Source organism: Coregonus clupeaformis, chromosome 27 (genome assembly GCF_020615455.1).
Source record: "Coregonus clupeaformis isolate EN_2021a chromosome 27, ASM2061545v1, whole genome shotgun sequence".
NCBI lineage: Eukaryota > Metazoa > Chordata > Actinopteri > Salmoniformes > Salmonidae > Coregonus > Coregonus clupeaformis.
In genome coordinates this window covers 28263818-28276284 of record NC_059218.1, presented here as the reverse complement: position 1 = coordinate 28276284, position 12467 = coordinate 28263818, and the positions used below count along the sequence as shown (strand labels likewise).

General features: G+C 42.6%; 1 protein-coding gene across 4 annotated transcripts in view; it reads right to left on the bottom strand.

Moving 5' to 3' along the window:
* Positions 1–3290: 3290 nt before the first annotated feature.
* Positions 3291–12467, bottom strand: part of LOC121542211 (nuclear pore complex protein Nup214-like) — a 78913-nt gene continuing 69736 nt past the window's right edge. For 2 of the 4 annotated variants that reach the window (XM_045208105.1, XM_045208106.1), the window contains exons 35-36: positions 10954–10987; positions 8281–9317 (exon numbers count right to left, since the gene is read on the bottom strand). In XM_045208105.1, the coding sequence (XP_045064040.1) occupies positions 9272–9317; positions 10954–10987 (80 nt within the window). In that variant the 3' untranslated portion in view covers positions 8281–9271. Of the gene's footprint in view, positions 3470–3565; positions 3607–8280; positions 9318–10953; positions 10988–12467 lie in introns of those variants that run through there. The other 2 variants (XM_045208108.1, XM_045208107.1) reach the window with 2 other exon arrangements.

The window sequence follows — 12467 nt, the reverse complement described above, 5'->3', positions numbered from 1 at the left end:
TATAGATTTGCTGGGACAGGAAGGGAAGCTTTGAGAAAGAATTAAACTTAAATGAGATGTATTCATATTGTTGGGGTTCTTATGCAACATTAAAGACAATGAGATGGGACAGTATCTTCAACAAGCAAGGTTTGACATGAAATCATTTCACATTTATGAAATATTCATTGCGCTGAAATTTTATGGGACTGTAATTTTTCCATAAATAATTTCTCAACAACCACCATTGATTTTGAAATCAATATGTACACTTGTATATACAGTGGGGAAAAAAGTATTTAGTCAGCCACCAATTGTGCAAGTTCTTCCACTTAAAAAGATGAGAGAGGCCTGTAATTTTCATCATAGGTACACATCAACTATGATAGACAAAATGAGATTTTTTTTCTCCAGAAAATCACATTGTAGGATTTTTAATGAATTTATTTGCAAATTATGGTGGAAAATAAGTATTTGGTCACCTACAAACAAGCAAGATTTCTGGCTCTCACAGACCTGTAACTTCTTCTTTAAGAGGCTCCTCTGTCCTCCACTCGTTACCTGTATTAATGGCACCTGTTTGAACTTGTTATCAGTATAAATGACACCTGTCCACAACCTCAAACAGTCACACTCCAAACTCCACTATGGCCAAGACCAAAGAGCTGTCAAAGGACACCAGAAACAAAATTGTAGACCTGCACCAGGCTGGGAAGACTGAATCTGCAATAGGTAAGCAGCTTGGTTTGAAGAAATCAACTGTGGGAGCAATTATTAGGAAATGGAAGACATACAAGACCACTGATAATCTCCCTCGATCTGGGGCTCCACGCAAGATCTCACCCCGTGGGGTCAAAATGATCACAAGAACGGTGAGCAAAAATCCCAGAACCACACGGGGGACCTAGTGAATGACCTGCAGAGAGCTGGGACCAAAGTAACAAAGCCTACCATCAGTAACACACTATGCCGCCAGGGACTCAAATCCTGCAGTGCCAGACGTGTCCCCCTGCTTAAGCCAGTACATGTCCAGGCCCGTCTGAAGTTTGCTAGAGTGCATTTGGATGATCCAGAAGAGGATTGGGGAGAATGTCATATGGTCAGATGAAACCAAAATAGAACTTTTTGGTAAAAACTCAACTCGTCGTGTTTGGAGGACAAAGAATGCTGAGTTGCATCCAAAGAACACCATACCTACTGTGAAGCATGGGGGTGGAAACATCATGCTTTGGGGCTGTTTTTCTGCAAAGGGACCAGGACGACTGATCCGTGTAAAGGAAAGAATGAATGGGGCCATGTATCGTGAGATTTTGAGTGAAAACCTCCCTTCCATCAGCAAGGGCATTGAAGATGAAACGTGGCTGGGTCTTTCAGCATGACAATGATCCCAAACACACCGCCCGGGCAACGAAGGAGTGGCTTCGTAAGAAGCATTTCAAGGTCCTGGAGTGGCCTAGCCAGTCTCCAGATCTCAACCCCATAGAAAATCTTTGGAGGGAGTTGAAAGTCTGTGTTGCCCAGCGACAGCCCCAAAACATCACTGCTCTAGAGGAGATCTGCATGGAGGAATGGGCCAAAATACCAGCAACAGTGTGTGAAAACCTTACAGAAAACGTTTGACCTGTGTCATTGCCAACAAAGGGTATATAACAAAGTATTGAGAAACTTTTGTTATTGACCAAATACTTATTTTCCACCATCATTTGCAAATAAATTCATAAAAAATCCTACAATGTGATTTTCTGGATTTTTTTCTCATTTTGTCTGTCATAGTTGACGTGTACCTATGATGAAAATTATAGGCCTCTCTCATCTTTTTAAGTGGGAGAACTTGCACAATTGGTGGCTGACTAAATACTTTCCCCCCCACTGTATAGACAATGCATACTGATGACAATAGAAGGCAGCTCATGCAATAATCCAGTGTTGGGGAGTAGTGAACTACATGCAGTTCAACTAGTAATTTCATTACATTTTGCAGTAGCTTGGTGGTAGTTGAACTAAATTCAAATCTTGGTAGTGTTTTCAGTAGTTAATTTTTATGCCATGTATTGGTGTGGCTGAATACTGGAACTACACAACTTTTTCAGCATCAGACTTGCCTAATTCTCACTTGAAACACTTTCTGCTTAATTCTCACTTTTTGTGTTTAATAGACTAACTCACACATTCCATTAAAATCCGACATAGTGATGATCTGTTCTTGCAATTTGTAGTCTATGACATTTCAAATTTAGATATGCTATTCTTTCACAAAGTAGTGAAAAAAATGTTGAAGTAACTTTAGTTAGGTAAACAATGTTTCTTACGAGAAGCTTTAGTGTAGCTTAACTTCTTCCAGTGTGAAGTAATTGGTAGCTTGGTAAATTATATTTTCAGAGTAGTTTCCACAACACTGCAAGAATCTACAATTTAAATGTAAAGTGCTAATTGTATTTCCAGCCATTACTAATGATGCAAGAAAATTGGGAGGGAATAAGTCTCATGCAATTTTCATATCCAAAGGAGTTTGCAAATGTTTATGAAACAGAATAACATCCATAGCCCCTGGCACTTTAACTGTGGTAAACAACCGCAGTTAGGGAGCAATAATTCATGATTTGAGATCTGTAGTCAACCTGAAATCTATCTCCCAGTCACCAAAAAGGTTAGAAATCCCTCCATTTATACACAAGTACATGTTAGGTTCACCATGTCCACCGAAGAAGAACATAGTGATATTCCCACATCATAATGAGAATATCAGGCTGTAAGCCGGCAAAATAAATATCTGATAATGTGAAGGGAATTTAATCACAACTCTGCTATTGATGGATAAACTCCTATTATGGTGTCCTGGAAAGGTCAATAATGTGCTACTGTTTCTGAAAACTGCAATGGTCCAGTGTATTTCTTGCCTGGCTACCCAGACTCCTTGTTCAGATCAAATGCTACGCCGCCCACGGACATTAGTTTCTTCTCCGCAATGAGTCTGTATCGGAGTACCTACCTGACCCTTCACCGAATACGAACACATTTGGGGCCGTCTGATTGGTCCAGAAAACGATGGGTTGGGCCAGAGCCAGAAGACATGGGTAAAGCGGCGGTTTGGAAGTTCGTCACTGGCTATCATACCCTGATTAGTTAGAGACGATCCAGTTGCCGATTACTTTTTATACAACGTCCGTCACCACAAATTACTTCAATGATGGCAGTCTCAGACTAAAGTATGTAGCGAACGACAGAGCAGCGGAATAATTTAGTGTGAGTTGTCAGGCTTGTGTATTTCAGCATAATCCCTCGCAATATGGTGAAGGTACAGTGAAGCATGATTGCAACAAACATCAAATTTGAGTTTTATTTTTCCTGTGATCAAACATATTTTTTTGGGGGGGGGATACTGTAGACCAAGCTTACATTATAAACATCTTGTGTGCAGAAATAACAGATCTCACTCCCCCCAAAATTGAAAACAGCGTAGATTCTTTATTGTAGTCCAGGCCATCTTGGTCTGTAAAAGCACAGAAACATCAGTGTTAGACATGGCATGGCTGCGCTGGCCTCCATTATTAACTGTAGCAGGTTTGTTCTCAATTTGAAAACACACCATTTAGTTTCCTCCTGGATTAGGGGACCCCACTGGATCATCTGAAAGAAACAACTTATTTTTAGGATATTCGTGTTTAAAGACAATTTCCTACTTGATAAGCTAATGTCCAAACAATGAATGTGGGGGGCACCATTAACTGTAACACCAACCAAGGGGTGAGTTAAATCATTGGCTGAAATAAGAGGGGGGCTCAGTGGCTAGAGGGCTAATATTTTGTGATCACATGGGATGAATTCACCAGCTGAATTCACAGCAAGCAGTCTAAACACAGGGCATACATAAACATACACATAGATTACTGTATTATCAGATGGGAGGATAAAGAGAGAGAATGTTGTTTTCACAGTAAAGAGCGTTTCCACTGCAGGCATGAATAACTAGCCTCCGCTAACAGCGCTAAGACCGAGAGCCTCTTAAATAACAATACCGGCCTTCTTCCGGTAACAGTGATGAGCGTGGACACTAATTATGATTCATTTCATTTACTATGTCCGCCTGCCACACTCTTATCTCGACTGAGGTAAATTGATACATCCATAGAGAAACACAGACAGCACACAGCTTAAGATATGGAAGGTTTTTTCCTCTCTCCTCAGTTAGTGGATTGTGGCTCCATCAGATAACTGGCTGGCTGATGTGATGTTAAAGTCACGGCAGCATGGCTGATTTCACTGGCGCACTCTCGCACAGACGCCGATCAAATATGAAATGTCTGCATGTAATTACTGTAAAAGCCCTAGAGGGCACACAGACTGATTCCTGCACTCACCCTTACCGTCCAATCAGACAAGGCCATACAGACTGGGAGTAGGGTCAACTATCACACACACTAAAATATATACACACACAGAGCAGTATTTCAAAACCTCTGACCACGTGAAGGGAACATTGACCAGGAACATTGGCTACATGCACTTGGCATGACATGGTGTTCTTGGGATAGCACTTGGCAGCTGGGAGATTGGACGTCAACCAGGTCACACAGCCTGCAAGGTCAAAATTACTCTACTGTAAGGCACATACACACCTCATCTAACTACACCTCTAATGGCACTGTATATCAGGCAATAGGAAAGCAACCACAGTAGTTTGAAGTGCGAATTTGCAAACCTCTCACCTGATCGTGAATTTGGAGTCTCTTGTGTGCTCTCGTTTGCTTGCGTCCCGTTACATAATAAAATAAGCTGCCAGCCACAAAGCTAGACTATAGTGATGACTGACTACACTCTCCAAATCAGACTCTAAAACGTCTGTTTACCTCACTCCCTGTCCAATCTGTGCGGTGGGGAGACAGGGATATTTTTTACCAAGGTTATCAAACGCTACCCTCACTGGCACCCATGCCTTTGTCACTAAACGAGTCACTGGGGCTTTGAAGACAATCAAATCCAATTCTCTCAGGATGAACCAGTTGTAAAGCAAGTAAGCTCTATTAGCCAGTGACAACAGGCAACCAAACCTTCAACTTAAAGCCAATAACCTTCCCATAACCTAAAAGTGGCATACATCTGACGAGAAAACAGGACAGGCGCCATAGCTCTAAATGCTAGCTACATAAGTCTCTGTGTACATCAACATAGGTCGAACCCCCCCCGGAAATCACCTCAGCATCTAACACTCGGTGGGCTTATTGCATTACACATTGACAGCTTGTAGACAAGCCAGCGAGCAGAAAAGGCTGGACCGATAAAGCAGCGAGAGTGTGAACAATGCCAATCATCCCTCCGTAAAAAGAGTGAGAGAAACCGACAGAGTGGTTATTTTTATACGAATTCCTCAAAAACAGCTGCCGTCCCCATGGGTGCTTGTGTGACTGGCCTGCTCTCCCTCTCTCTGTCAGAGCGATGCAATGATGGAAAGCAGGAGAGAAAAAGAGGAGAGAGAAGGCAGTGTTGCACTCTGGGAGTTATCATTGTTGAGCACCACAAGACACTGGGAGTATGTATCAGTGTTGCGCAGCAGCAGCAAATCCACAAAACAAAGTAGACTGTCCTTGATCTGTTCAAATAAGTCAATTGCGGGATGGAGGAAGGGCACTGTGCTGAAAACCTCTCCAGCTTAACCTCTTTAGCAACAATCACAACAGTGCAGAGTTTGGGCTCCGTGATAGGCCGTGTAGCAAAATGTATAATTAATTGCCAAGTGAGACTATGAAACGGATCAGATATTCCAAATACGTATACCTATGATTTACATTTCACACAAACACATCGAGTCTCCTTGGGCTATAACAGCAAAGCATACATTAGTATGAAAGATAAGCGGTAGAAAACGTCCAGAAGTCCAATACAAATGTAACTCCCTCTCTCTAGTCTTTCCTACCTCTGATACCACTGACCACAGTGTGTGTGACCAATCTTAGCGAACAGGGAAGGATAAATTCCACTGTTACAGAGGGAAGCTAGGACTATAGGTCACGTTGTGACCCCAACATTCCCCAATCACTTCAGTGTCCGGGCTTGCAACATTCCCCACATTGCCAGGCCCGCCAGAGATAAGGGGACGGTGACATTCTCAATGGCGGTGACCATGGATAGCATTCTGGTGACAGCCACACACCTCAAAGACCAGATGCCACTACAAAACACTAGCACCCCTCTATTCACTATACTCTCATTCCTGCAATGTCTTAGGCTTACATCCAAATGTCTAATACTTAATAAGGGCCAGTGAATTCCTCCAAATCAAGAACGCTACGCTAATTAGCAGCTAGCTAATTCCCCCCCATCACTTTCTAAACATAGCTTGGAGTTCCCTTACAGCGCATTCGGAAAGTATTCAGACTCCACATTTTGTAAGTTACAGCCTTATTATTCTAAAATGGATATATATTTTTTTCTTCTCATCAATCTACACACAATACCCCATAATGACAAAGCGAAAACAGGTATTTAGAAATTTTTGCAAATGTATATAACAAAATAAGAACAGAAATATCTTATTTACATAAGAATTCAGACCCTTTGCTATGCGACTCGAAATTGAGCTCAGGTGCATCCTGTTTCCATTGATCATCCTTTAGATGTTTCTACAACTTGATTGGACATGATCTGGAAAGGCACACACTTGTCTATATAAAGTCCCACAGTTGAGAGTGCATGTCAGAGCAAAAACCAAGCCATGAGGTCGAAGGAAATGTCCTTAGAGCTCCGAGACAAGATTGTGTCGAGGCACAGGTCTGGGGAAGGGTACCAAAAAATGTCTGCAGCATTGAAGGTCCCCAAGAACACAGTGGCCTCCATTCTTAAATGGAAGAAGTTTGGAACCACCAAGACTCTTCCTAGAGCTGGCCGGCCGGCCAAACTGAGCCATCGGGGGAGAAGGGCCTTGGTCAGGGAGGTGACCAAGAACCCAATGGTCACTGACAGAGCTCCAGAGTTCCTCTGTGGAGATGGGAGAACCTTCCAGAAGGACAACCATCTCTGCAGAACTCCACAAGTGAGGCCTTTATCTTAGTGGCCAGACAGAGGCCACTCCTCAGTAAAAGGCACATGACAGCCCGCTTGGAGTTTGCCAAAAGGCACCGAAGGACTCTCAGACCATGAGAAACAAGATTCTCTGGTCTGCTGAAACCAAGATTGAACTCTTTTGCATGAATGCCAAGCGTCACGTCTGGAGGAAACCTGGCACCATCCCTACGGTGAAGCCTGGTGGTGGCAGCGTCATGCTGTGGGGATGTTTTTCAGCGGCAGAGACTGGGAGACTAGTCAGGATCGAGGGAAAGATGAACAGAGCAAAGTACAGAGAGATACTTGATAAAAACCTGCTCCAGAGTGCTCAGGACCTGACTGGGGGCAAAGGTTCACCATCCAACAGGACAACGACCTTAAGCACACAGCCAAGACAACGCAGGAGTGGCTTCGGGACAAGTCTCTGAATGTCCTTGAGTGGCCCAGCCAAAGACTTGAACCCAATCGAACATCTCTGGAGAGACGTGAAAATAGCTGTGCAGTGACGAGCTTCATCCAACCTGACAGAGCTTGAGAGAATCTGCAGAGAATAGGAGAAACTCCCCAAATACAAGTGTGCCAAGCTTGTAGTGTCATACCCAAAAAGACTTGAGGCTGTAATCGCTGCCAAAGGTGCTTCAACAAAGTACTGAGTAAAGGGTCTGAATACTTATGGAAATGTGATATTTCAGTTGTTGATTTTTAAATAAATATGCAACATTTTCTAAAAACCTGTTTTTGCTTTGTTATTATGGGGTATTGTGTGTAGATTGATTAGGGAAAAAAACTATTTCATCCATTTCAGAATGAGGCTGAAACGTAACAAAATGTGGAAAAAGTCAAGGGGTCTGAATACTTTCCGAATGCACTGTATGCTGCGTTAAATTATTACATTAACCATTAACGCCAGAGACAAACCTCTTCAGCACCTCTTTTCTCTGATTCAAATACTCTTAATCCAAGGTTGATGAATGAAATACATCAATTAAATACATCAACATACATGATACTGCAACAAATTTGCAACAGATTTTCCTCATGGGTACAATAGTCATTGAAGTATTTAGTCCAAAGACATCAAATTGTTGGGCCTTTCAAACAGTAAGCTAATCATATGACATCTTCTGTTTAATAAGCAGACAGACAGACACACACAAAGGCTATAGGAAAATAGCCAGAGGCTGTCATCATTAAAACAACAAAAGGCGATCAATTAGTGCTCATCTTCAGTGCGTTGCCAAAAAAAAGAGAGACTACATTAGATACAGATTTGAGAATTGGCAAGTTTATTTCCCATTTTCCATGTATAAAATATACACATTTATAGGAATAGGGGGTTCCAGCAGTAGGCATGATAAAAAGCAGAATACATTTTTTTTATCATATTGCAGTTCATTCTACGCAATCAAGAGTGGATACTTCTATCAACGACCTGACCAAGTCTTGCGTTGCGTCAGTAAATGATGAATTATGGTACCGGAGGATGGTATTTTCTACTCCATTTACTGAGACAAGACAAGTTGAGAAACATTAAGAACTTGATTCTTATCAGAACTACTAAAGCTTGGAACATTCGATATCCTAAAACCTCAATTGAAAGCATAGAACTTTCCCAGATTCAAAATATGTGCGAAGAACAAGGCTAAATGATGAACTGCGGAATTATTTTATAGAGCAAAACAAAGTCAATACGGATTAACATAAATCTATTATAGCGTTACAGCCAAAAGTGGATGACAATGGAGACAAATGCACAGTATTCTATTTCATATGAATACAGGTGTTGCACATGTTTCAATGAGGTAAAGCGAGTGGATTATTAACTAACTAAATATTCCAAGTAAATTCATAATAAATGTATTAATGGGATTATGACAAAAACCTACATTAGGTGCCCTTGAAGTTTTTGCACAGTGGATGATCAATTTATGTGATAAATAATTACTGTTCTGATTTTTTAAAATCCCCACACAAAATGTAAATTCATTAATCCAAATACACATTCCACATGGTAGTCGACACTGATGTACTTGAAGTAAGCATATTACGATGGTCTGTAAGGTCAGTCTACATACTTTACACCTTGTTTTGGACTGTCTCACCTCAACCCCCCTTCCTTCCACCCCAACCCAGGCACCCTTTCGCCACCCTTCTCCCTTCAGCTGCCGTCTACTCAAAGAGCTTGATTGCAGAGAGCAGTGTTGCTGGTCACACACACCAGGGGTGCACTCGCCCAGGGAGGGGTCAACAAAAACTAGCTTCTCCAACCCGGACCGGCTCCAAACGTTTGAGAAGATGATCTGAAAAAAAACAACCAATGAAGACACAAACCCCCCCCAAAAAATAAAAATAAGGGGAGTCTGCTTGGGAAGTTAGCTACCTTGTTGTGTGATGGTTTGGCCTTTTCCCCCTAGCCCCTGCCTTGCCCTGACTGATGATTATGAGGAATACTAATGCTGTCTCACAGTACTGTGAGGGAAGTATGTACTGTATATTCAGGGACATATAACATATATGAGGAGGGAGTCCTGGACGGAACAAGATACACATATCAACACATAGCACACTAGAAAGGGAAGATGGAGGCGTAAATGGATGAGTGGAACAGAGAAGGAGAGAGAGGGTTGAGAGAGAGAGGGGGGGGGGACTGAGGGAGGTGGAGAGAAGAAAGAAGGGATGGGACTAGAAGGAGGAGAGGAAGAGGGGGAGGAAGAATGTGGGAGTGATGAGAGGGACTTGAGACGTGAGATATGTCCAGATAGAGTAATACTAGGAGGCAGCTACATGAAGAGTGGCATCAGTTTCTATGGGTTGGAGGAGGACCTGCAGTTATGTACTGCAAGTTCTGCATACATGAAAACGCTTTGCCTCATGAAAATGTATTCAGAATAACATTATATAGAAAGACATATATATATACATTTTTTTAAAAAGGGCTAACGCTTGCTTGTGTCAAAGAGTATTAATATAAACCATGTTTCTTTAAGCAAACATTCTTGTTGCATCAAATTAAACTAAAACATACACAGAGGACCCATCTCAGAGCATTTGGCAGCATTTTGCTTTCATCAACCATTATAAATGGGTATGATGAGGGGAAGAGGATGAGGAAGAAGAGAGGAGAGTGAGTGAGAAGGAAATTTAGTAAGAAGGGGGGATGAGGGAGAGAGCAAGGTCGGAAATGAGGGGGTTAAAGGAGGGATGAGGAAGAGAAAGCGAGAAATAGAAGACGAGAACAGGGAGAAGAGGAGGGGAGAGGGTGAAGCGGAACGGAGGGAGAGAGAGGAGCTTATCTAACAGCATGTGAATGACTCTCAGAGCTCGGGCCACGTCGCCACACTCTCCTGAGCACTTCAGATCGCATTCCACTGCAATGCACCCTGGGGGATACACAGGGGCCATGTGACACAGCAGCACAAGGAGAGGAGGCACGGGAGAGAGGGAGGAGGAAAAGGAGGAAGCAGGGTGGAGATAAATAAAGGAAGGAGAGGGAGGGAGGAGGTAGAGGAAGAGGGTAGAGAGTGGTAGATGAGGTAGGGGAAAAAGGAGAGCAAAGACGGGGAAGCGGCTAGAGTAGGCGAGTGTCTGGGGTGAGCCCTCGAGGGTGAGGAGATCAGTGGTGTTAGAGAGGAGAAGGGTGAGGGTTGAATAAGGTACAGGAGGGGGGAAGGGGGGGAAGGAGGGATGATATATTAGGGCAGCTTGTTGTGAATTCGTGCTGCCCTTCAGATTCTCAGAAGTGGGCTGTGGTCACACTTTTCCTCCACACACTACTGCCAGAGACACACAAGCGAGTGTGTATAGGGAGGGTTCAATCACTCAACAGACAAATGTACACACTCAAGCACAAAGACACTAATGAACACAACAAATGTGAACACAGACACCAAAACACCCACCCACACACAGAAGAGCACAAAGATGAGTGATACTTACTGATTGGACCCAAAGCCGCCAGCGGACCCAAAGCCTGCAAAAAAACAAAAACACACTTAATCTAGATCAAACTCATTTTGCCCCGGGGGCCACATTCGGTCTTCATCAAGGTCCAGAGGGACACAGATATTTTTTTTTATATTTCCTTGTCGTCAAAATGTGTAAAAAACAGTCCTCTATCCATCATATTGGGAATTTTCAGTGCTCTCTGACTGTCTAGCTTTCATTTCGGTGATTATTAGCGAGCTGGACACAGTCAAGAAACTGTATGAATGTAGGTCCATTATCATTTCTACAGTTTCTATTTTGCTTTAGTCATTTTAAATGATATTGAGTTCTTCCCCCCAGATGTTTGACACCCCTGATGTAGATATAATTATTTTTAATATATTTTTTCTTATTCTTATTTTTTCTTATTTTGTATTTATTTATTTTTATTTCACCTTTATTTAACCAGGTAAGCCAGTTGAGAACAAGTTCTCATTTTCAACTGCGACCTGGCCAAGATAAAGCAAAGCAGTGCGATAAAAACAACAACACAGAGTTACATATGGGATAAACAAAACATAAAGTCAAAAATACAACAGAAAATATATATACAGTGTGTGCAAATGTAGCAAGTTATGGAGGTAAGGCAATAAATAGGCTATAGTGCAAAATAATTACAATTAGTATTAACACTGGAATGATAGATGTGCAAGAGATGATGTGCAAATAGAGATACTGGGGTGCAAATGAGCAAAATAAATAACAATATGGGGATGAGGTAGTTGGGTGGGCTAATTTCAGATGGGCTGTGTACAGGTGCAGTGATCGGTAAGGTGCTCTGACAACTGATGCTTAAAGTTAGTGAGGGAGATAAGAATCTCCAGCTTCAGAGATTTTTGCAATTCGTTCCAGTCATTGGCAGCAGAGAACTGGAAGGAATGGCGGCCAAAGGAGGTGTTGGCTTTGGGGATGACCAGTGAGATATACCTGCTGGAGCGCATACTACGGGTGGGTGTTGCTATGGTGACCAATGAGCTAAGATAAGGCGGGGATTTGCCTAGCAGTGATTTATAGATGGCCTGGAGCCAGTGGGTTTGGCGACGAATATGTAGTGAGGACCAGCCAACAAGAGTGTACAGGTCACAGTGGTGGGTAGTATATGGGGCTTTGGTGACAAAACAGATGGCACTGTGATAGACTACATCCAATTTGCTGTGTAGAGTGTTGGAGGCCATTTTGTAAATGACATCGCCGAAGTCAAGGATCGGTAGGATAGTCAGTTTTACGAGGGCATGTTTGGCAGCATGTGTGAAGGAGGCTTTGTTGCGAAATAGGAAGCCGATTCTAGATTTAACTTTGGATTGGAGATTCTTAATGTGAGTCTGGAAGGAGAGTTTACAGTCTAACCAGACACCTAGGTATTTGTAGTTGTCCACATACTCTAGGTCAGACCCGTCGAGAGTAGTGATTCTAGTCGGGTGGGTGGGTGCCAGCAGCGTTCGATTGAAGAGCATGCATTTAGTTTT